Raw genomic sequence first — 23,386 nt, 5'->3', positions numbered from 1 at the left:
CGTCCCTTACAGCCCCCGACTCAAGGGCAGCTCCGTTTCCCCCCCCGTTCGCTCCTGCACGCGCGCGCGTCCCTCCGTCACGCTCGTCTTCATGTGTCCGCACATGAAAGCAAGTACGCGCCGCCGTCCTCGCGGCCTTATCGGCGGGGCGCCCCTTCGCCGTTTAATGAGTGGGATTAGCGTTTCGCGGTGACTCCATCTGACAGCTTCACTCGTTGTGCGCCAGAAGGCCTCGGCCCACCCCTCTGCACCGCTTCTCCCTCTGGTCCTCTCGCCACAAACTGTGCAGAGAGCTGGCACGGAAATGGGAACAGAACTGCGTCACGACGTACTGTAAGATGTCTCTGGTGACTCGTAGAAACGCCTTTTTTTTTTTTTTTCAACCTGTGGATTGAACCCACATGTTTATCAGTGTGTAGATTAAACCTAACCCTTAAAGAAAAGTCGACCGCGGATCCCTCAGGAATGACTGCCACAATGAGATCACTTCGATGGCGGGAGCCAGTTGATACTGAAGAAAAGGGAAGTCAGTGTTTGCCATCTGTTTATTCTGGCACGATGGTTCCACGAATGGGAACATGACCAACGTGCAAAGATCCCCTCGGTTTGAAGGTTCTCGGGCCTTTCTGGCCAAAAAAAAGAGAGCGCGGTTTTGTCCTGCTTCGCCGAGCAAAATCATGCGAGAACATAAAAAACACACACGCACACCCCTCCGCACATATTCCCAATGTCCTTTGGGCTGTTAATCATGGGCTGCCGGACACAGGCAAAACATGCCATCTGCTCTCCTTTACGTCCTCCTCTCCCTCTTTGTGCCCGTGTTTAGCTTCATTTACTCCGCCCTTCTACCCCGATGCGTTCTGCAATCTGTCTTTCCCCCTCTCTCTCTGCCTATTCTTCCATTTTCCCCTTCTCCGTCAACATTTTCAAATCTTCCAGACCAAGGTCCTACACTCATCGCCCCATTCTTTATGTATATATTTTTTTCCTCCCCGGGCTCATCCTCATCGCACATCCAACAACAACAACCCTCTATCTTTATGAGCACCCTTTCATCACTTTTTCGTCACCACATTCTGGGTTCTCAAAGTATGCCCCCCACCCCCAAGACCACCACCCTCGCTTCTCTTCCTCTTTAATGGCATCTTTCTCTCTTTCCCCTCTATCTCTCTCTCTCTCTCTCTCTCTCTCTCTCTCGCTTGTATGTCCCTTTCATCCTTTCCTCCTCCCTATCTTATATAATCCTACCGAGTGCATCCCACTCCGAAATCAAAGCCTGCGCCTGTCTTCATTCTAACTCCAGACTCCCTGGCTTACTGGAGGACAGGCAGGTCTTTGTCCAACACTTTAAAGAGGCGGAAAAGCCTTCAGCGACCGCAGATGTGGGCACCGCACAAAGCTCCCACTGTGCTGCAATCTTATCACTTTTCTTTTATTTTTTACTTTCCCTATTCACCTCCTCCGTGAAGCCAGTGGTCAGGAGAGATGACTGGACCTGAGGCAAAACACCTTTGACAGCAGGGAACGCGACGGGGGGCAGCGCACACACACACACACACACACACACACACACACACACACACACACACACACACACACACACACACACACCTTCTTCTAACAAGGCTAGATATGAATAAATCATGAGCCATCAAAATAAAAATAAAAAAATCTGAAAAGCACCACCGCAACCAGGAGAGCAGGACACACATGTTCGACAGTCTGGATGTTTACCTCAGGTGCACAGCTTTCAGACAACTGGAGGTTTTCCATTTTAGAAAATATGCATTTTCATACTCTAACATGCCCCTAACGGTCACACCTTAAGATAAGACAAAATAGTACTTTATTGATACCCCGGGGAGGAAATACCGGAACATCTGCATCCACTAAACCGCGTTAACAGAGTGTATATAACAACAATTTGATCAATAATTTAATCGTCGTCATATTTCTGAATGCCACGCCACTGTTGAAAAAGGTTAGAACATCATTCGAGGCACTGAAAACCAACCCGTAATAGGCCAAATGAAAAAAGGCTACTCTTACTCAACCTGGAGCAAAGATCACTTGCGATTCTTGATCTCACAAATATTTATTTCCACTTCAAAGCCAAGCAGACGCCACTGAACTGAGCGAGATGATCGGCCTCTTGCACATGCCAGCTTCATAGAAAATCAGTGGTCATGGGAGGCGTTGAGAAAGTGAGAATAGTCAACATTAGGGGTTGTAAACATGACATAATTATGCAGACATAATCAGATCAGCTGATGGCCAGGGCCCATTAGCATCATGTGTTAACTGGAGGGCCACATGCAGCTCTGGCCAGTGCATGGCAGCAGCATACTGCAGGCAGGGGCGGGGGAGTCCCACGGCATGCATGAGGGGCTCTCAGGCCTACGATTGGGCTATGCTTATAAACGGTCTTAATGATAATGTTACTAATATAATACACATAAGGCACATGCTATAATCTCTATACATTATATCACATATAATACTTATAGTTGATATATTATATGATATAGAATGACTGTAATAACTATAAATGGCTATAAATATATAATAACGTAACATGAAATTGCAAGAATGACAGAAATCTAACTTCCCCCAATTAGACATTTAATAATCTCAAATTGGGGCGTTTATATATATATATATATATAAATAAATGTATGTATGTATGTATGCATGTATGTATGTATGCATGTATGTATGTATGTATGTATGCATGTGTATATATATATATATATATATATATATATATATATATAAATAAATGTATGTATGTATGTATGCATGTATATAAAAAAATAAAAATAAAAAATAAAATATATATATATATATGTGCCGATATATTTATATATATATATATATATATGTATATATAAAGTCATTAAAATATTTCCAACATGTTTATCGCCAATATTCTAAAATGTAAACCATTATTTTTGCAGCATAATTTGTTTGAGCATAGAACTGTCACGTCGGAATAAATCTCGGAAATCGCTCAGACGCCGCAAACTCTCCGCAGAATCCCGCAGAAGCCCCAGCTCCTGCTTGGACGTTGAGATGACGGTTGTAACTGAACACCTCCAACCTTCGCATTCTCATTTCGCTTCTCATTTCCAACCGCGACAACGACAATAACAGCAACAATAATAATAATGATAATAATAAACAGCCCAGATGCTCCCTTAGAAGCCGGTCTGGGTTGGGACTGGTACAGTCGGTGAGCCCGTTTTTAATTTTTTTTGGGGGGGGGGGGGGGGGGGTTTAGAATTTTTTTTTTTTCTTAGCCCGCAACATTTAACCCGTTCCACACCCGCCGGGATCCCGACACGCCAAACCCGCACGCCCCGCGGGGAACAAAAGCGGACATCCCATTCTACCGCGGCGCACTCACCCTTAATCGGCCAATCGGACACGCGCATCCAGCGGTGGAAGAGGTGAGAGAGGTGGGACCGTGTGTCTCTGCGTCTCCCTCCGCGTCCCTCCCTTCGACCCCGCAGCAGCGGCAGCAGCGGCAGCGGCAGCACTGAGCGCTGGGCTACGACATGTGGAGGAGGCGCGTCCCTGGCTGCGCTCCGCCTCGGAGACACTCGAGTGCGCTCGGTAAATAACGGTCGGCGGCCGCGCGCCCTGCGGCCGCCTGTTCGCGCGACGGCTCCACGTGCGAATGGGTTGGGATTAAAGGGACGTTCCGCTTTTTTGTTGTTGTTGTTGTTGTTGTTGTTGTTTTTAAATAATAAGAATAAGCACATACCAATCCACCGAAAGTATTCGACCAACAATTATATTGGGAATAATAAAATATTATGAATATTATTACGATTATGATTATGACTATTATTATATGACTCAAATAATTAATATAATGAAAATTGTCACAATATGCCAATAATTTGACAATATTTGGGGTATAACTGGGGGATGCGGGGAAGATATTTACGCAAAATAAATGTTTCATAAACAATCATTACTAATGTGGATATTATGATCGAGTAGGTAGGGCTATAGATGACAACAGCTAGAACGGTCTGTGAAGTAAAAAAAAAATGGCATTACTTTACAGCACGTACAGTAATGCAGCAGGGTATCACAATATCGAGGTTGTGTCGGGATATCGCGGTGTGGAGTGGAGGTCTATCGTACATAAGGTTTGTGTCCTCCACTTGGTGGGTTAATTGCAGAGAAAATGAAAAAGGAAAAAAATACGACACTCGATTCTTAAATTCCACCAACAGCTCCAAGATAAAGTGTATTTATATTAGTATTTTCCTCGAGTGGCCTGTGGAAAATGAGAATTCTATTGAAGCAGCCTTCGTGAACAGCCCATTCTAGCGGTTTGAGTCCAAAACTTGCGTAAAGGAATAGAAAAATAGAAATAGAAAACAAATAACAAAATATTAAAACCCAGCAGAGCTTATGTAAGAAAGCAAAGCATAATGATACTTACTGTATACAATATAATGTAATGATGCTTGGAAATATGTATAATATACCTATATTCCCATAAGCATCAAGCTCGCCTCACTATATTAATAATAAAATACCAGAATATCTACAAAAAAAAAAGGTTTATTGTTAGTGAACATTGATAATTACATTGCTTAGACAAACACCTTCAGATATTTCTGTAAAAGTAGCATTGGCATCGAAGGAATAGGAAAGAATGAAGCATCAGAGTAGCTTGTTGGTTAAAAAAAAGCCTATAAACAGTCTGCGCAGAACTATATTCAGACGGTTTCTTGTTGGAATAAGAAACATTTTCACCCACGGGCCGCAGTGGCTAGGTTTTTCAAACATGATTTTTTCAGAATAAAAACCTCAGATGACAATTTTGCCTGTCAATTAAGCTTGTAAAGCTACCAGCATTCCTCTGATACAATACATAAATCCCATGATGGGATAGGGTCAGCTAACGCGCTGAGTGGGGGCAGAGAGGAAAACCGACACGGGCCATTGTTTTCCACACTAAGCGTATACAAAATAGTTTCCACCTCTCTCTCGAGAAGTACATACAGAAGATTGTTGATCGCAAACACATTTGTGAATAACAAACCAACAGTGGAATGACTGGTCACAGCGTCTCTGAGCACTCCTTCTCAATCAATCGGAGAGATGGCATTGCTTTTAATGTCGGCCCTGGCTTTCCCCGTGGGCCGGATCGAAATTACTTAGCAAAGTAGTGTCATGGACGCCGATTTCAACGTCGTCGTGACGCCTATAGAAATATAATGCATTTACCGATATTGCTTACTACAAATGCGAGGATAATAAAATCAAACATATTTTCAAGTCTTTTGTAAAAGCTGAAATGGCAAATATATCATAAAAAAACTAGCTGCTGATGCTGCTGCTGTTCCCGGTCGTTTGGGCGGAACTCTGGTACGGTCAGTCCTGCCGGTGTCTACTGTATAGCGCTAGGGCCTCTTCCTGCCTCTCCCTCTACCTCCCGCTGGGTGGGGGCTCGTGGCAGGTGCTGGGAGGGCGTGGGTCTCCAGCCCGATTTTCTGCTGCAGGATCCCCGTCAGTAAGAACTCAGCGGTGACGATGGGGAGAGAAGCAGAGAGAGCTGGAGCACAGAGTGACCAGTCCTCCTCACAGGAAATCACTACAGTCTGGGCCTGGGGAACAGAAAGACAGAGAGAGAGAGAGAGAGAGAGAGAGAGAGAGAGAGAGAAAAGATGAAAAAAACAATAGAGGCGAAAAGACGAGAGATTTGAAACAATCGACTCAGGGTTTGAAGGTCGATAAAAGCTGCCACGTGTGTTTGAAACAGTCAGCTAGGCACACACAGACCAAACGAAACATCGACTTTTGTGTAAATGCGTACGTAATAAAACTCTTAATAGTGCTCCTCTTTTCTTCCTAACACAGGAATTGGCAGCAGCCCTGTACGTACTAAATATGAAGAGATGAGCAGCTATGGTATGTTTAAACTGAATTTCCCCAGCGGGGATAGTAAAACGATCGCATCTTTCCTCTCCTTTTTTCAAGCATACAGCACATGCATGTGAGCGAGTCAGCTTGCCGAGTACCTGACTGAGAGAAAATGAGTACCCCACATCAATCGTGGTAGTAAAGGGAAAATACACTGAATGTGATGGACTGAAACATTCAAAACAAGTGTTTTATTATACTTTTTTTTTTTTTTTTTTTAAGTGGAGCGGTTGTTGCTGCTTTATTAAAACTGTATCATGGACATATCATATTTTGTTCATATGAAGCAGTGAAAAAAAATGCAGAAAAAGATGACCATGCAAATAAACACAAAGGCACAATTCGGACTTATCGGAGACCCGATCAGAGGATGCGGCACCTTGTGAGACGAGGGCATCTTAGGCAGAAAGCTCGCTCCGCAACAGGAAATTATGTCTTTCATGTGGATCGGCTCTGGCTTCACCGACTTTGTGACGTGGATCTCATATCCCTGGAAAGTGATCAGAACAGTCCATCATGCGTTTCTAGTGAACAGAGTAGTACATGTTTACCTCTACCTGGGGATGACACACGATACCATGAGAATCAACAATGAGAAAGTGGCAGAAAGTCACCGCTACACTACACCATAAGCTTGACTCTTGAAAATGCATTTTAGTATTTAACATTTTGAAAGTGTATACAACACTTGTACCGTTGTACTCCGTCGACTATAGCTTGACTACCAAGATGGGACAGAGGAGGCTCCCAGAGCTGGTGGTCTAGTGATCTAAAGGTTGCTGGTTCGATCCCAGGCTCCTCCTGCTAGCATGCTGTAGTGTCCTTGAGCAAGACACTTAACCCCTAATTGCTCCTGATGGCTGCGTCCGTCGGTGATTGAACAATTGTAAGTCGCTTTGGATAAAAGCGTCTGCTAAATGTAATGTAATGTAATGTAATGTAATGTAATGTAATGTGTGGAAAGTGGCATTAAAAGGCAACACTTACATTACAGCCATCTTAAATCTTCCCTCTCAAAAGCGTCTTAAATGCCATTTTGATCATTACTACACTCTTGAGTTTCATTTCGCGCTGTCGCACTTACCGAACTGTATTGTTGTTGAAAACATTACACGCACACACACAGACACACACACAGACACACACAGACACACACACACACACACACACACACACACACACACACACACACACACACACACACACACACACACACACACACACACACACACACACAAGCAGCGGGGATAAGGGGATGGATGGTAATTGTAGTTTACCTGTAAGAGAGGCTGACTACTGGCAACCCTCAGGGATTCCTCCAGTGAGAAATCAAACTTCTTCTCCTGCTCGGTGTCCTTCACGATGAAAGCATTAGGAGGCAGGAAGCTGGCGGCTTTACCACTCTGAAACGGAGGAGAGGGGTGGATAAGAGGGAGAGGGGGTGCAGAGGCTGAGACGAGTGAGTGTCTGCTGGAGGATTTGTACACATCTTACTGTGTCTGGGTCCACATGCGTGGGGACTGGGAGAGAGAAAAAGGGAGTTGCGTAGCCGCTCTTAACTGAAACAATAGCAAGTAACTACGATATCCGTTCCGCTTATATAGAAGAAAGAGGTTTATCGACAGTTTCGACATATTGATCCACAACAAGCCTTCTCAAGGACAACCCACTGGTGTCAGGGTTAGGGTTAGCCACAAGCTGCCAGCTGAGTAAATATGTGGTGTCTGGTGGCAGGTTTTTCAGGACAGTATTCTAGGTGAGGGACAGTCTATAGGCGTCGCTGGTACTAGTCACTCTTACGCGTTAGAGTTCTATCGACGGTCCAGTCGGGGATGCGACCCTCACGCCTACAACGTACCGAAGTTGCCGGATTCCGAATCACCGACACCAGTGACCATCCCGAAGAAGGTTGCGGTTTGACGCAGTGAATCCGCGGCCCAGTGCAGACGAACGCGTTGGTCGATATAGCAACTCACCTTTTCCAACCAGGAGGTAGTGACGACGGGGATCCCCCTGGCCACGGCACACAGAAACTTCACGGTCCGGCGCACCTTGTCGGTGACCAGGCAGGTCATGTCCGCCACGCCCGCTGCCAAGCTGCCGCCGAGTCGAGCTACCACCCTCTCGCCCGATTCATCCATCACCCCTGTAAAAATCACCTGAACGAGAGAGGGGAACAGGGGGTACTGTTTGTATTGTTTGCAGTGCTGTTAGATAACAGATGCCAAGGATGTCACAGCGCATCCTCAAAGGACCTTATAATATAAAAGCACAGAGATAGATGCACAACCCCTGACCTTGTAGGGCGGACTGGAAGCTCTGAGTCGATTCCCGGGAGAGGCCCGAGGGGAGGAACGAGGGGTGCGAGCCACGGGAGACGAGTCCACCGGGGCTGATCGCTTTCGGGGGGGCCTTCTTGCGGGAGTCTGGGGCACCTAAAACCAGAGTAATTGGGAGAAAGGCCAACATTTGAAAAAAAATAAAAATAAAAATAGAAAGGGCAAACAAAAATGAACTACGACAGAGACCTCGCGGGAGAGTAGGAAGTGGAGCGGTGGGGAGAGTGTTAAGGGGTCATTATCTCGAGCTGTGCAAAGTGACTGAGGAACGAGTGAGGCACTTCATTCATTAGTGTAATAACGGCGCTGCGGAGAGCGTCAGTCTGCTCATGTTGCTCAGACGGAGGGAGAGGGCCGGTGAGTTAGTGACGTTAATTGAAGTACATTATGATAATGGAAAAGGCTGACTGCGCCTCACAACACCGAGGCCTTTGGACAAGATAAAAGCCTTTATGTACCGGAACCTTTATGGTTCGAGAGAGGTTCCGGTTTAACATGCGCTTGATCAATCCGTCCCAGTGAAATCGGCTATGTCTTAACACGTTCCAAACTCTATGAGCATCACGCTGTGTATTTGAATCCATTAAAGCAAAGAGAAGGAAGGAAGGAATGTGCTTGCCAAGATTCCCGTCCCTCTGCATTATATGTGTCAAGATATTTTATTACCTCTGAAGCCTCGGCAGTCAAGTCTTGGTCCGTGCAACTTACGGCAGAAGCCCCGTCTTGTTCCCCCCTCTTTTCCTTCTGTTTGTGGGCCGCTGACGGTCTACCCCTGGCTTTCTTCCCGACAGTGTCCTCCATTTTCTGGCCATCTTCTTTCACCTCCCCCTGAGCTAATTGTTCATTATTATTACCCTTCACCTGGACGGTAGATGCTCTGCCCCTCCTATTAGGGACGACAGGAGCACTTCGCTCCTCTGTTCCTTCCTCCTCCGCTACTTCTGTTCTTTCCCCCCCCGGGGTTTTTTCTGCCCCTCGAGAAATTTTGGGCCTGCTGCTCTGCTCCTCCTCTCCCGCCCTCTCCAGCCCCCTCTTTCTTCCCTTTTCTCCGCCAATATTTTTAGCCGCATTGGGTTCGTTGACAGAATGCGTGACAGTTTCACACTGTATTGCTCTTTGACCCCCGCCCCTGACAGAACCTTCAGTGAGAAGGGATTGTTCAGAGGCATCGTCTACGTCCTCGGTCGTTTTGTCTTCCTCATCGGCAGCTGTGGGGCCAGAAATATTTGTATTGGCTCGCCGTCGCCCCCTTGTGGTACTAGGCTGCCGAGAATCCGTCTTCTGTTCCTCATCTCCTTGAGAATGTGAATCATTGTTAGAGGAGGCCTCCAATCGCCTACTTTTCCTGCCCCTGCCCATCGATTTGGCTGGCTCCGGTGCCGTCCTCCTCCCTCTCCCGTTTCCCTTCCCCCTGTTCTGAGCAGCGGAACTGCAGCTGGAGACGTCCGAGTGAAGGGACTTGGTTGAGTTGGATGGAGACGGAACACCGGGTTCTGAAACAATGTCATGGTCCGGCTCAGTCGTCTCTTGCCCGGCGGTACCACGCCTGCTGCTTTGTCTCCTGGCGTTTCCACCGACGGCGGCAGGCGTGGGGTCCTTCTTGGCTCCCCGGCATCCACCCCTTCCAGGGCTCGTCCGGCCGGAGAGGCTGGACCTCTCCGAGCTGACCGAGTTGGAGGAGTTGGAGCGAGATCGGGTATTCATAGCCGGGACATCTTCTCTAACCAGGCTGGTGTTCTCTGGCTCTGCAGCGGTCCTTCTTCTGGTCGCCCTTCGACCCCTTGTGGTGGTTTCAAGCTTCTGCTCTTCCTTCTGTGTCACGGCCTCGTTCTGCTGTCGCTCCGCCGTCTCCTTTCCCTGGGCATTCTTTTTTGACAGTTCTTCTTTTTCTCTGTCCAATCTCTGTTTTTTCAGCTCTCCTTCTATTTTCTCTTTTTCTGCTTTTTGACGTTCCAATCTCTCTCTTTCTTTCGTAGCTCTTTTTTCTTTCTCTTGTCTTTCCCTTTCTTCTTGCTCCTGTTTTTCCCTTTCCATTCTTTCTTTTTCCTCCCTCTTTAACCTTTCCATCTCCTCTCTTTCTGCCTGTTCTCGGGCCGATCTTTCGTGTTCCTTTCTTTCCTTTTCGATTCTATCCCGTTCTTCTCTCTCCAGTCGCTCTCTTTCTGCCTTTTCTCTCTCCAGTCTTTCTTGTTCCTTTCTTTCCTTTTCGATTCTATCCCGTTCTTCTCTCTCCAGTCGCTCTCTTTCTGCCTTTTCTCTCTCCAGTCTTTCTTGTTCCTTTCTTTCCTTTTCGATTCTATCCCGTTCTTCTCTCTCCAGTCGCTCTCTTTCTGCCTTTTCTCTCTCCAGTCTTTCTTGTTCCTTTCTTTCCTTTTCGATTCTATCCTGTTCTTCTCTCTCCAGTCGCTCTCTTTCTGCCTTTTCTCTCTCCAGTCTTTCTTGTTCCTTTCTTTCCTTTTCGATTCTATCTTGATCTTCTCTCTCCAGTCTCTCTCTTTCTGCCTTTTCTCTCTCCAGTCTTTCTTGTTCCTTTCTTTCCTTTTCGATTCTATCTTGTTCTTCTCTCTCCAGTCGCTCTCTTTCTGCCTTTTCTCTCTCCAGTCTTTCTTGTTCCTTTCTTTCCTTTTCAATTCTATCTTGTTCTTCTCTCTCCAGTCTCTCTCTTTCTGCCCTCTCTCTCTCCAGGCTTTCCTTTTCAATTCTCTCTTGTACTTCTCTCTCCAACCTCTCTCTCTCCTCTCTGTCTGCCTTCTCTCGCCCCAATCTTTCTTGTTCTTTTTCCTCTCTTTCCTTCTCGATTCTCTGTCTTTCTTCCCGCTCTAATTTGTCACTTTCTTCCTTTTCAGCCTGTTCTTTTCTTTCTCGCTGAAGCCTGTTTTTCTCCTCCCTTTCATCTCCCTTTGCTTGCCTGGTTTTCCTCCTCACCGCCGGCTTCACTTGCTCAGTCTCCCGCTCTTCCTCACTCTCTTCAGGCCTGACCTTCCCCCTACTTCCCCTGGTGGCAGATTTTCCCTTTGCTTTTGTCTGGCCGACCGAGTGCTCTGCAGGCTCTTTCTGCTCCTCCTCTTCTCCTAATGGAGCTTCTCTCCTTCCTCTTCTGCCTCTGCGGACATTGCCACTACTCCCAGCTTTGGGCTCCCTGCCTTTCCCTCTCTGAGGCCGTTCATTTGCTTTCTGCTCTCTATCACAGTGCACTACAGGCTCGGGTTCAGCTGTGGATGCATGAGTGCTGGTAGAGACTTCTGGTTTTCGGCTCCGTGATCTGCCCCTTCTTTTAGGGGATGGGGGCTTCACAGGTTTTTCACCTTCATTAGTTTCATCGCTATATGTACACATTGGCTGGGTTTCAACTGCAGAGAGTTCGGATGAGGTGATGAGCTGCGACTCCTCTTCTTCAACAAGCCTACGGGCATTTGCCCTTCTTTTCGGTAGAACTGGAAGCGAATCTTCATTATCGCTTTCCTCAGCTACAGATATAGACATCGGCTGAGTTTCAAATGATGACGGAGAGTGCCTGGACACCGCCTCTTGAGGATGAGTTGCTTCCCCATCTTTCTCCCTTTTCCCTCCACCATTCTGTTTTCTGCATTCTCCTTCAAGTACAGACATAGGAGGTTGTGCTTCCCCTTGATCACATCCTTCTATTGCGCACATCATTTGGGTTTCAGCCATAGCAAGGATGGAAGCGGTGCAGAAATCCATAGGCTGCGTTTCAGCTGTAGCATTACTTGTTCGGTCATTTTCATCTCCTGTAACCTCTCCATCACTTTGAATGTATGCCTGTGTTTCAGCCAGCATGACATCCTCCTGCCTTTCCATCACACGCACTGGTGAATGCCTAGTAGATTCAGCGTTCCCTCCATAGGCCTGAGTAGCCTCCAGGTCCTCCTCCACCCCCTCCTCCCCCTCCACTGAGGTCCTCTCAAGGGAAGATGTGGTTCCATACATTTGTGTAGCTTCCAGATTAACATCTCCATCAAAGGCGCAGAAGGCTTGGGTGTTTGCTGTGGCTAGAGCTTGAGCCTGGGAACGACGATGGCTGCTGACACCCGGCTTCTCCTCGTCACTCTCAGAAGGAAGTTCGGGGACAAATGGCTGTGTTTCATCCAAGGCGGGGTCCCTAGGACAGTGTCCCTGGTGGTCCCAGTTCTCTACGATGAAGGACTGTGTCTCAGCCACAACAAATTTGTCATCTTCCTGGCTGTCTGAGCAGGAGGATGAACCTACAAATCTAGTGGAAGATGCAATAGGGCCTGGTAGAGGAAGCAGAGCAAAAATATAGATTTCAGAGACTGTTTAAAATGGTATCCATACACAACAACTGTACTAAGATGAAACAAGCTTGAGAGGGTAAGAAAATAACATGCAATTTGCTATTTGGTGGCATTCAAACTATTGCACAATTACATACATCTGAATGGATCTGAAGAAGGACTGAGGAAAGGCTGTGTTTCCATCTCCTCTATAGCTCCTCCTAAAACCATCAAAAGGAAAAATGAATCTCAAGAAAAATTATGCTTAACTCTGTCACAATCAACACACACAAAACATTGACAATTCAAGTAATTAAAAAAGATAATTATTTTGCAAGCTATATGTTTAAATGCTGAACAAATTATTTTAAAAACTATAACAAACCCCTGGGCTATGGTGCCACCCAGTGTAGTGTAAAATGCTACCTGATAGTGCGACTGGGGTGGAACAGTTCTGCAGGGGGGCGACTAAATGTTGGGACAGCCTAGCATCATTTTGTCCAGATGGGCAAGGAATCTGGCCAGCTTCTTCTTCTTCTTCCACATCAGTGTCACTGTCCAACTTGAAGTCAGCCGGTACCTCCGCCTCCCCAGCAGGGGGCATGCTGGACTCATCCACATCTGTATCTGCATCAGAGTCACATTGAGGAGCTACTGGCTTGGTAACAGGAGAAGTTGACAAGGTGACGGACGTGGCCTCAGCTGATGATGGCGCAGCATTTGTTGTCATGGCGTTGACAGGTGGGAGTATGCCTGCATCTTCCTCCAGATCTGTATCACTGTCAGACAGGATCTCCAAATCAGCGCCTGTGGCCACAGTGGAGGCTGGTTTTGGGTTGCTGATCACCTCTGTAGCTTTTATAGTTGCAGGAGGAGGGAGAACTTCGTCATCTGTGTCACTGTCCAAATGGAAATTTGGAGGGAAAGCAGAGGAGGATTCTATTTTATTTGAGTCTATTCGAGGAGAATTTTCTTTAGTTTTAGAAGCTATGTTCTTTGTTTTGGAGTCATCATCATCCTCATCTTCAACATCTGTGTTACTGTCGAGGTGGAATTCTTTTGAGTGTGTTGTGGAAGCAGCGTTTACACTCTGAAGTGATGTGAGTGTTGCCATGGTGATTATTCCTGGCACGTCGACATTATGACCATCATCATAGGTAGGGTCGCTATTTAGAACTCCTTCCTGCTGAGCCACTAGGAGCAAATTGGTAGGTTTGCTGTTACCTTCAAAACCAGCCGCTTGTTTCGCATCATCTTCATCAACATCCGTGTCACTATCCATATAGAATTGGGGCTGATTTGTTGGGTAATCAGCTGGTGGTGGTTTATTTGAGGTCACTGGACCTGCAGACGAGGACCTCTCCTTCTCTCCCTCCACATCAGTGTCACTGTCCATGTTAAATGCAGGCATGGAGTCTGCACAGGCCGCTGTTTTAGGTACATGCAATCCATCTCCTGCAGAGAGCCCGACACTGTTTGTCTGTTTTCTCGGCACTTCTTGTCCACTTTTCGCAGGCTCTGTCCCCACAGACGCTGCCCTTTCCTCTTCCCTTTCGTCATCCTCCTCCTCTACACTGTCATCCACAATCAACTGTGCCCTTTTCCCCTTTAGCTGCTGTCGCCAAACATCCATGTCTCTCTCCTCTTTGCCGATGCGGACACTCTTCTTTGGTCTATTTTTGGAAGATGAAGAGGGTGTGATGGGACACTCGTCTTCACTGCCAAATAGTGGGGAAAAAAACCATTGTGTAAAACACAAAAGGGTGCACACTACAAATACACAATGTTTATGCTCTACGTAATTACAACAATTTCTATGATCGTTCCCACTATATTTTATACAAACCTATTGGGGACAATTTTGTTTTCTGGGCTCAAGAATGTAGAACAGGAGGGACTGGACACAAGTGAGTCAGAATTGGACACTGCAAATAAGGGAAGACAGACACACACACACACACACACACACACACACACACACACACACACACACACACACACACACACCATTCTCAGTGCTCATTTGTGATTATACTTTCACAAAATTAGTGTAATTAATTTAGACTAAACTGATGATATGACAGCTTTCCTAGTCATATTTATGTAAGTATAATTTCCATACCTAAAGCCTTTGCCCGTTTGTCCTTTCTCCCACAACGCTCTCCATCCGAGTCAGAGTCAGATTCGGAAACCAGCGTTCCCTGTGGCAGAATCGGCGTTTGTTCCAAGGAGAGGCCCCTCGTTCTGACAGGAGTCGCTGTTATCTCTCCTAGTTCTGCCAATGGTGCCATTGCTGATTCCTTTGTGTTTCCATTTAGATGTTTTCCACTGTCTGTGCATGTGCCTGGTCGCTCTTCCACCATAGCATCAGACAGCTTAGTCCTCCCTGAGTCCCTGTCCCCCAGACCGGACAGTTGGCTTAAAGTGTAACTTATGTACTGGCATGAGATGTCTGCCAACCTTAAATTGTCCCCCTCACTGAGAGCATAGCGAACGTGAGGAGTCAATTTTAAGTGTCCCTTTCGGGTGCCATTCATACTACCAAGGTCCCACACCAGAGCCTCCATGGAATCTTCATCACGGCGGCTACTTCCACGGAAGACAGAGATGGAAATAGTTGTGTGTTGCTTGGATATTGAGCCGGCGAGGAGAGGCAGGGTGCAAGTGTTGGGATCACGACCAATTATGTTTTCTCCCAAATAGAGGGGCAGCTCTGGGTGACAACAAGATAAATCATAAGTTGTGTTAACAATTCAAGTAGACAGAGTTTGGATTAAAAAATACAGTATATATATACACACACTTGGTGCACACCACTCACCAGTTTCAGGGATGTGTTCATTCTTGAAAACCCGCAGTATGGCCAGCGGCTCTGGGCGTACATCATCTTTCTCGTCTTCCTGTTCTTCCTCCTCTGACTCCAATATTGAATCACTGATCATCTGAGTTGCATCCATTCTTCACATAAGATGGGATAGGATAGTTGCTATTCAGAAAACATTGGTAACAGACAGTGGATAACAAAATGGTAATTGATGTAAGTAGACAAACACCATATACCTATACACCGAGCAGCCACAACATTAAAATGCCCTGCCTTATATTGTGTAGCTCCACCTCATGCCACCAAAACAGCTCTGACCCGTGGAGGCATGGTCTCCACAAAACCTCCAAAGGTGTCCTGTGGTATCTGGCACCAAGACGTTAGCAGCAGATCCTTTAAGTCCTGTAAGTTGCAAGGTTGGGCCCCCATGGATTGGGCTTGTTGTTGCAGCACATCCCACAGATGTTTGATCGGATTGAGATGGAGAATTTGGAGGCAAAGTCAACACCTTGAACTAAACTTTTGCAGTGCAACAGGGCATATTGTCCTGCTGAAAGAGTTAACTGCTAACACGGAATACCTTTGCCATGAAGGGGTGTATTTGGTCTGCAACAATGTTTAGGTAGGTGTTACGTGTCAAAGTAACATCAACATGAACGCCAGGACACAAGGTTTCCCAGCAGAACATTGCCCGGAACATCACAATGCCTCCGCCGGCACGCATCAGCACTCTGGGGCTCCATACGCAGCAAGCTGCAATGCACTGTGTGTTCTGACACCATCATAGCCAGCATTAACTTTTCCAGCAATTTGTGCCAAAGTAGCTCTTCTGTGGGATAGGACGGGCTAGCCTTTGCACCCCAAGCACATTAATGAGCTTTGGGCGCCCATGACCCTGTCGCCGGTTAACGGGTTATCCTTCTTCCTTGGACCACTTCTGGTAGATACTAACCACTGCATACCGGGAGCACCCCACAAGACCTGCTGTTTTGGAGATGCTCTGACCCAGTCGTCTAACCATCACAGTTTGGTCCTTGTCCAAGTCACTCAGATTGTTACGCTTGCCCATTTTTCCTGCTTCCAACACATCAACTTCAATAACTGACTGTTCACTTGCTGCCCAATATATCCCACCGCTTGACAGGTGCCACTGGAATGAGATGAGCAATGTTATTCACTAATGTTGCGGCTAATCGGTGTATACTATATATTATCTTAGGGAATTAAATTGTCAACGTCGAACATCACAATATTTGTGACAAATACCTCGATATTACAATTTAAAGATACTTTTTTGGATGTTCTGTATATTGGTGCTTTCATAACATATTAAGATACAATACATATTTGTAAAAAAAAAAAAACATCAGTAATGTGGAGATTATGACCAAGCAGGTAGAGGCACTGATAAGAAAAGAACAAAGCGGTCTATGAAGTTCAGAATATCGCACTGCTTTACTGTAACGCAGCCTTTAAAACGTCAAACTATATCACGACATTACAAAAACCGAGACAGTATACAGTCTCGTCTCACAATATCGACGTTATATAGCGCCTCGCTCCACTACAGAGGATCCAAATCAACTTGGGACAACTCATTTCCCGCTATCCTAGTAGTAGACGCGACTGTGCGTGAATAAATGGTTTCTGCGTCTTCTCGCTTTGGTTGGGAATGGGCTCGGGTTATAATATATTAGATATTCTGGAATATAACACCTATATATAATATAACTACCAAGCCACGGTCCTTCACAGCGACGCAAGTTTACTCTGCGTTCACGAACACACATGTATCTTTGGCCCAGAATGGATGGCATAGAACGGCCAACGTGGAGGTGCCAAAACGTATCTACGGCACCCACATTCATCTGAGAAAACATTGTTCCGTCGCGTTTTTGTCTTTGCTCCACCTGTTAATGACGTACAAGAAGAGAAACGCTACCTTTACCTGAGCCCGCACCACGTTCACAATCCCTCCAAAGATAAACAGCGAGCACTTCCTGGAGAGCGATTAGCCCCGCCTCCCCCCCGCCCCACTGTCCCGTGATTGGTCAATGTAAACGTCACTCACCGTCAGGCGTGTGGCTAGTGGATGGCGCTTCACACGCTTGTCGGTGTACTGTATCCACACTGCGGCGTGGAATGGCATTATTACATTATTACATTATTACATTATTACATTGTATTGCGTCATTCAGCTGTGCATGCGTGTTCGTTTGGTGTTCGTGTAGTGAGCGTTTCGTTTATGTCATTATTAACTCTTGCCAGACGTATCTGTTACAGATTTCTACACCCTACTCAAAAGGCGTCGAATAAAACAGCGACTCAGTTATGACGTCGGCGCTGCGTTAGCACGAGTTATATACAATGAAAGAAACACGATTGCGTTGCAATGATTGCAATACTGGCACATTGGAAGCATGACATCGAATAGGTGCCATTTTATAATAATAAATAACTGGAATATTTACACAGCGATCCGATCTACCGACCCTGTCCGGCAGATTCACCAGTGCGTCAACTTTAAAGTGGCCCTAAGGTATGGGTTCATGTCCGTCATTTAATGAGCTCAGTTTTGAGATTTGAAAAACCAGCAGCGTTCATTTACTTGCCTGGCTTGTACTACTCAATGACTAGTATTAACGTCCTGTTAACGTGAACGCTGTTGTGCAGCTTGCTGTCGGTGAAGCTGATGAGTAATGGAGTGCACTGGGTGTTCAGACGGTGACTCCCGCATTGATTTCCCAGATTCTTACACATATTGACACAGGTACAGTCGTCTTCTACTTCAGCTCAGTGAACCTACCACCACACTTGGTCAGGTGGTTCGCATTTATATCAAATTCTCCTGGTCTGTGAGAGCGTTAGGTCAGCGCACGTGTGTGTACTCTAGTTATACTGTATGGGTTACCAATAAATACGGCTGACATATTCTACAGATGTGTTCCCTATGCTCAATATACCCAATTCATTTTTGCGCCTCTAGTGAATCAATTAACTGTGGAGCAAATATTGCAATACTTCAAGAAGCAACATTAAAGCTCTACCCGTCAATTATTTTCGACAAAATTCACTATGCCCGCCCGCCTTCCCCAATGAGCCAAAGCACTTTAATGCCTACTATCTCCTTTAAACCCTGTTTTCTCCAAAATAAACTCAGCCATACAAGATTCAAATCTCCTTATCTTTCTGCCCCCTGCTTTAACTGCCGCCCTGCCTCTTCACTGTTTCCAAGTCATTTTAAAATCCACGCTAAATGTCCATATAAACTAAACGACGGATATAAAATGGTGTCTATCGTGTGAGAAAGAAGAGAAACACATTTCAATTTGTCAAATTTATTTGTAGTTAACTGCAAAGGAGGCTGTTGCTGTTCTGTGGGCACGGAGCCAGGGGGAGATTGCTCATGACCCTACCCGGACGTGGAGGATGCTGCTCTGCTGTGGACGGGGAGCCAGGGCACACCAGCATCGACCACCCCAACCGCCGCTCCGACCGACCTGTACCAGACGTGGAACGGACTTCAAGCTCCCCCCCCCCCCCAAGAGATTTTCTGGGAGTTTTTCCTTGCCCGAATGGGGTTCAGGCCAGGGGATGCCATTGATTTCTATGTGAAATGCTGGCACGCGAATCCCTTTGAAGCTGTATGGTGGTTAAGGGCTATAGAGTATTAATAAACTTGACTCAAAGGCTATCTAATGTGCTCTAATGGTTTTATTTTTAACGATTCACCGAGTTTTTTACTCTACGTTTTTCCTTTGTTATTTTTGAAGGGGTTCCTCATGGATTTTTTTTTTTTTCTCCAGATCTCCATCTTCAAGCATCCTCTTCTGCTTCCTCCTCAAATTCCCCCTCCTCCTCAGCGGTGGCGTCCTGGTACTGCTGGTACTCAGACACCAGGTCGTTCATGTTGCTCTCCGCTTCGGTGAACTCCATCTCATCCATGCCTTCGCCAGTGTACCAATGCAAGAAGGCCTTGCGGCGGAACATGGCCGTAAACTGCTCAGAGATGCGCTTGAACAGCTCTTGTATGGCTGTGCTGTTGCCAATGAAGGTGACAGCCATCTTGAGGCCGCGGGGTGGAATGTCACAGACGGCGGTCTTGACGTTGTTGGGGATCCACTCAACAAAGTAGCTACTGTTCTTGTTCTGCACGTTCAGCATCTGCTCGTCCACCTCCTTCATGGACATGCGGCCGCGGAACACGGCGGCCACGGTCAGGTAGCGGCCGTGACGTGGGTCGCAGGCGGCCATCATGTTCTTGGCATCAAACACCTGTTGGGTGAGCTCAGGCACTGTCAGGGCACGGTATTGCTGGCTGCCCCTGCTGGTCAGGGGTGCGAAGCCTGGCATGAAGAAGTGAAGACGGGGGAAAGGCACCATGTTGACAGCCAGTTTGCGGAGGTCAGCGTTGAGCTGGCCGGGGAAGCGGAGGCAGGTGGTCACCCCGCTCATGGTGGCAGACACCAGGTGGTTGAGATCGCCGTAGGTGGGTGTGGTCAGCTTCAGGGTGCGGAAGCAAATGTCATAGAGGGCTTCGTTGTCGATGCAGTAGGTCTCATCTGTATTTTCTACCAGCTGATGGACTGACAGCGTAGCGTTGTAAGGCTCAACAACCGTGTCTGACACCTGGAGACAAAAATACGATGAAGAGGTCATTACATCACAACAGAAATGTCAGGCAAGAAGGATAACTAAAATTAAAATATGAATTTAACAATCCTCCAAAGGGCGGCCTACTTTGGGTGATGGCACAACACTGAAGGTGTTCATGATGCGGTCAGGGTACTCCTCACGGATCTTGCTGATGAGCAGTGTTCCCATGCCAGATCCAGTTCCACCGCCCAGGGAGTGGGTGAGCTGGAATCCCTGGAGGCAGTCACAGCTTTCACACTCCTTACGAACCACATCCAGGACCGAATCTACCAGCTCAGCTCCCTCTGTGTAGTGACCCTTAGCCCAGTTGTTTCCTGCACCACTCTGGCCTGAAGCAAAAGCAGCAACCGAACCATTTTATTGCAATCAAAATGCTTATTAGTCACAGTGTCTTGGCGGGGGGGGGGGGGGGGGAATGTTATTCGTTTGACCTACCAAACACAAAGTTGTCAGGTCGGAAGATCTGTCCAAACGGTCCAGATCTCACGGAATCCATGGTGCCGGGCTCCAGATCAACCAGAATGGCTCTGGGAACATATTTACCTCCTGCACAAAAATAAATGTGAACAAGACAGAAAGAGAGGGGGAGAAAGCACACCGGCTTAATAATGTTAAATTATTGTTGACACTCAACATGGAAAGCTGAGAATGAGAGAAAGAGATGAGAGAAAACATTACAGGCATGTACAGTATAATCGCATAAATGCAATTCATGGCTGAATTTCTACATGGACATTAAAACACTCTGAAGGAAATGTACTTCAACAGAATAAACACACACGTGTACTAACCCATTGAGAGTTTGAGGTTGTCACCTACCTGTGGCCTCGTTATAATAAACACTGATCCTATCCAGTTGCAGGTCGCTGTCTCCATGGTAGGTTCCAGTGGGGTCAATGCCGTGCTCGTCGCTGATCACCTCCCAAAACTGAGGGAGCAAAATGGAAAGTATCATATAACAGTTACTAACACTGAAAGTATCTGCCCCGTAGACTTGTGGTTTAGTGGAAGAGGCACTCGAAGAGGAAAACAGCAGTGTGTCTGCACTGTTGGATTCAAATGAAAGCTTGAGGGTTGTTTTTTTTTTGCCTCACCGCAAAAATCTTTACCATTTAAACACAGCTGTAGTAATTGTATTTCTGACTTCTTCCCTTCACCGATCAGAGTGCTTCTTTCAGACGCAGAGGGAAAACACATTCTGCAACCATTTGTGCTTGCGCCCTCATTTGCACGCGTGGAACTTTCTGCGTATGTTTTTCATTTTTTTTCCTGACAGCTTTCATCTCAGACCTTCGTTTTCAGTCGTGTCCGATTTTTCCACAAACAGCAGCATTAAGGGAGGATTTGTTGTAATCTGGATAAGCAGGCCGTATTTCAGCTCAGTAGTTAAGAGATTGAAGTCAGCCGTGGATTCAAACCGTAGCCCTCCGTAAAACCATTTAGGGTAAAAAGCAACGAGTGACCTTAATCTGAGGAGCATAACAAGAGACTGACCAAAAAAAACAAAGTTTACAGCAAATAGACAGATAGTCAGCGCTGGGATGATGAAAACGAATGACAGTGAAAGAATGGGGACAATAAGCAGGAAAGGAATGCCACGCCCTGACCTTAATTCACCACAATGTAACCCTGCAGCAAGTCTGCCAATCATATCTGCTGACCATCTCAGTCAAGTGGACCCAAGGGAAAAGGCAAGGATTCGGTGCCCTTACTGTCAGTCCACCAGTAAATTAAGTTGAATGCCATATTGAGCGAACACTAACACAAGACACATACAGTGATTACATAGCAATACAATAAGAACACTGTCCTGTTTGTTTTTTTTAGTTAAAACATCCAAATAATTGAGCTTGCCAACACCTTTTAAAGTAAACAGCATATAGTCTTTGTCTTTCTTTCCCGTTCCTCTCTCAAGTAATGGCAAATTAAGTCAGTCCAGGGTCCAGTGACATCACCCACTGTGCATCAGCTGTTTCCTCCATCCCACCCTGCCCCTAATCTAGTTATGGGGGAGGGGGAATACATTGATTAGAGAGACAGGCCAGGTTTTATTGGAAATTAAAATCTCTGTCTGCACGCATTATAATAAGTCATCATAATGACGCATGCTGAATTCTAGGACCATACGTAGAGATCCCTATCATGACCATTATGGATAACTGATTTGCGCTCAAGACGTCCATTGCAAAATGTCAACTCTTCAAAAGATGGCATAGACAATTGACCAGACAGACAATCAAACCGATTGTAATTGTTACAAAAAAAATGGATTGTTTGGGTGCAGCAGGAAAATTCATCCTTATTTCGTTTTCTTTTTTTAAATGAAAGCAGAAATTATTCTGCAAAGACGTGACGTTTTCCCCAATGAAAACGACTATCCTCGCCCCGCCCTTTCCATTCCACTCTACAGCTGCACCCTCCTGCAATAAAACCTGATCACTATGGGTTATCGACCCAGAGCTCAATTGAGGGGGGATAAAAGCCCTATTCTGTACTGTAGGCCTATACTGTATGAGAGCTCTGTCATTGTCTCCAGCACCATTCATAGTGGGCTGTGGCTGGGGTGGGCAAGACAAAGGGACCCAGCGAGAGTTGTATACATTGAAAGGCTCTGACAAGGGAATAATAGGCCGATTCTATTTTTTTTTTACAGACAATAAAAAATATTAAAGCCTGACTGAAGGCTGTGCCGCATAAGTGAAAAGGAGCAAAAGAAAACAAAGAACATATTTCAGAAAAAAAAAAAATATATATATATATATACATATATATTATAGGCTACATCTGATGAAGGTAAGGATCTTTCTCTCTTTTCTTACCTTTGCACCAATCTGGTTACCGCACTGGCCGGCCTGGATGTGCACGATTTCCCTCATTGTGAGCGATGCAGGAGTGTGGAAGGTACGCGGAGAGACGCAGCTTTTCGCACCACGATGAGCGACGCAGCTTCCACTGGGGGACAATGGATTTATAGCCCTGGACCAGATCCACGGCACGCAGCGGGGCTGGACGGGGCGAGACAGGGCGGGGCCAGACCCGTCGCAGCTGCTGGATATCTGGGATGTCCGATAAATATTAAGAAAATATACAAAAAAAAAACAAAAAACAACAGCCAAAAAAAAAAAAAACTTACCTCGCTCTAATTCTAACAGTGCTACTTATTTCTAGAGAATATTTAGGTGGATGGACACCGACAGATTTGGATATTGATATTCAACAAATAGTGGTTTGATACTACCGACAAAATGTACTTCTTGTAATTCGCTTTGGAAAAAAGTATTACGTAATGTAATGTAATGTAATGTAACGATTTTTATATTATAAATACTATAAATCCACCTTGGAAGAAAGCCTCTGAAGATTGACGT

The 23,386-nt window shown here is 46.1% G+C and overlaps 2 protein-coding genes across 2 annotated transcripts; both read right to left on the bottom strand.

Annotated features, from left to right (window-relative positions):
* Window positions 1-4,563: 4,563 nt before the first annotated feature.
* On the bottom strand, window positions 4,564-15,495 carry mdc1 (mediator of DNA damage checkpoint 1; the record flags this gene model as incomplete). Its single annotated transcript, XM_080004774.1, has 11 exons — window positions 4,564-5,630; window positions 6,326-6,436; window positions 7,224-7,349; window positions 7,923-8,105; window positions 8,244-8,381; window positions 8,952-12,538; window positions 12,697-12,759; window positions 12,965-14,256; window positions 14,385-14,463; window positions 14,661-15,251; window positions 15,360-15,495. 11 exons carry the CDS (start codon window positions 15,493-15,495, stop codon window positions 5,427-5,429), a joined length of 6,510 nt encoding a protein of 2,169 aa, XP_079860900.1. The 3' UTR covers window positions 4,564-5,426.
* A 3,231-nt stretch (window positions 15,496-18,726) lies between these two features.
* tubb5 (tubulin, beta 5) lies at window positions 18,727-22,950 on the bottom strand. The gene is made up of 5 exons (XM_080005415.1): window positions 22,838-22,950; window positions 20,838-20,946; window positions 20,454-20,564; window positions 20,103-20,347; window positions 18,727-19,991 (listed from the first exon to the last, which is right to left on the bottom strand). The coding sequence occupies exons 1-5, from the start codon at window positions 22,892-22,894 to the stop codon at window positions 19,179-19,181; spliced, it is 1,335 nt and encodes a 444-aa protein (XP_079861541.1). The 5' UTR covers window positions 22,895-22,950; the 3' UTR covers window positions 18,727-19,178.
* Between the last annotated feature and the right edge of the window lie 436 nt (window positions 22,951-23,386).

Source organism: Zeus faber (assembly GCF_960531495.2).
Source record: "Zeus faber genome assembly, chromosome: 8".
Classification (NCBI taxonomy): Eukaryota; Metazoa; Chordata; class Actinopteri; order Zeiformes; family Zeidae; genus Zeus; species Zeus faber.
The sequence above is the reverse complement of the archived record's forward strand: the minus strand, read 5'-3'. Positions and strand labels throughout refer to the sequence as shown.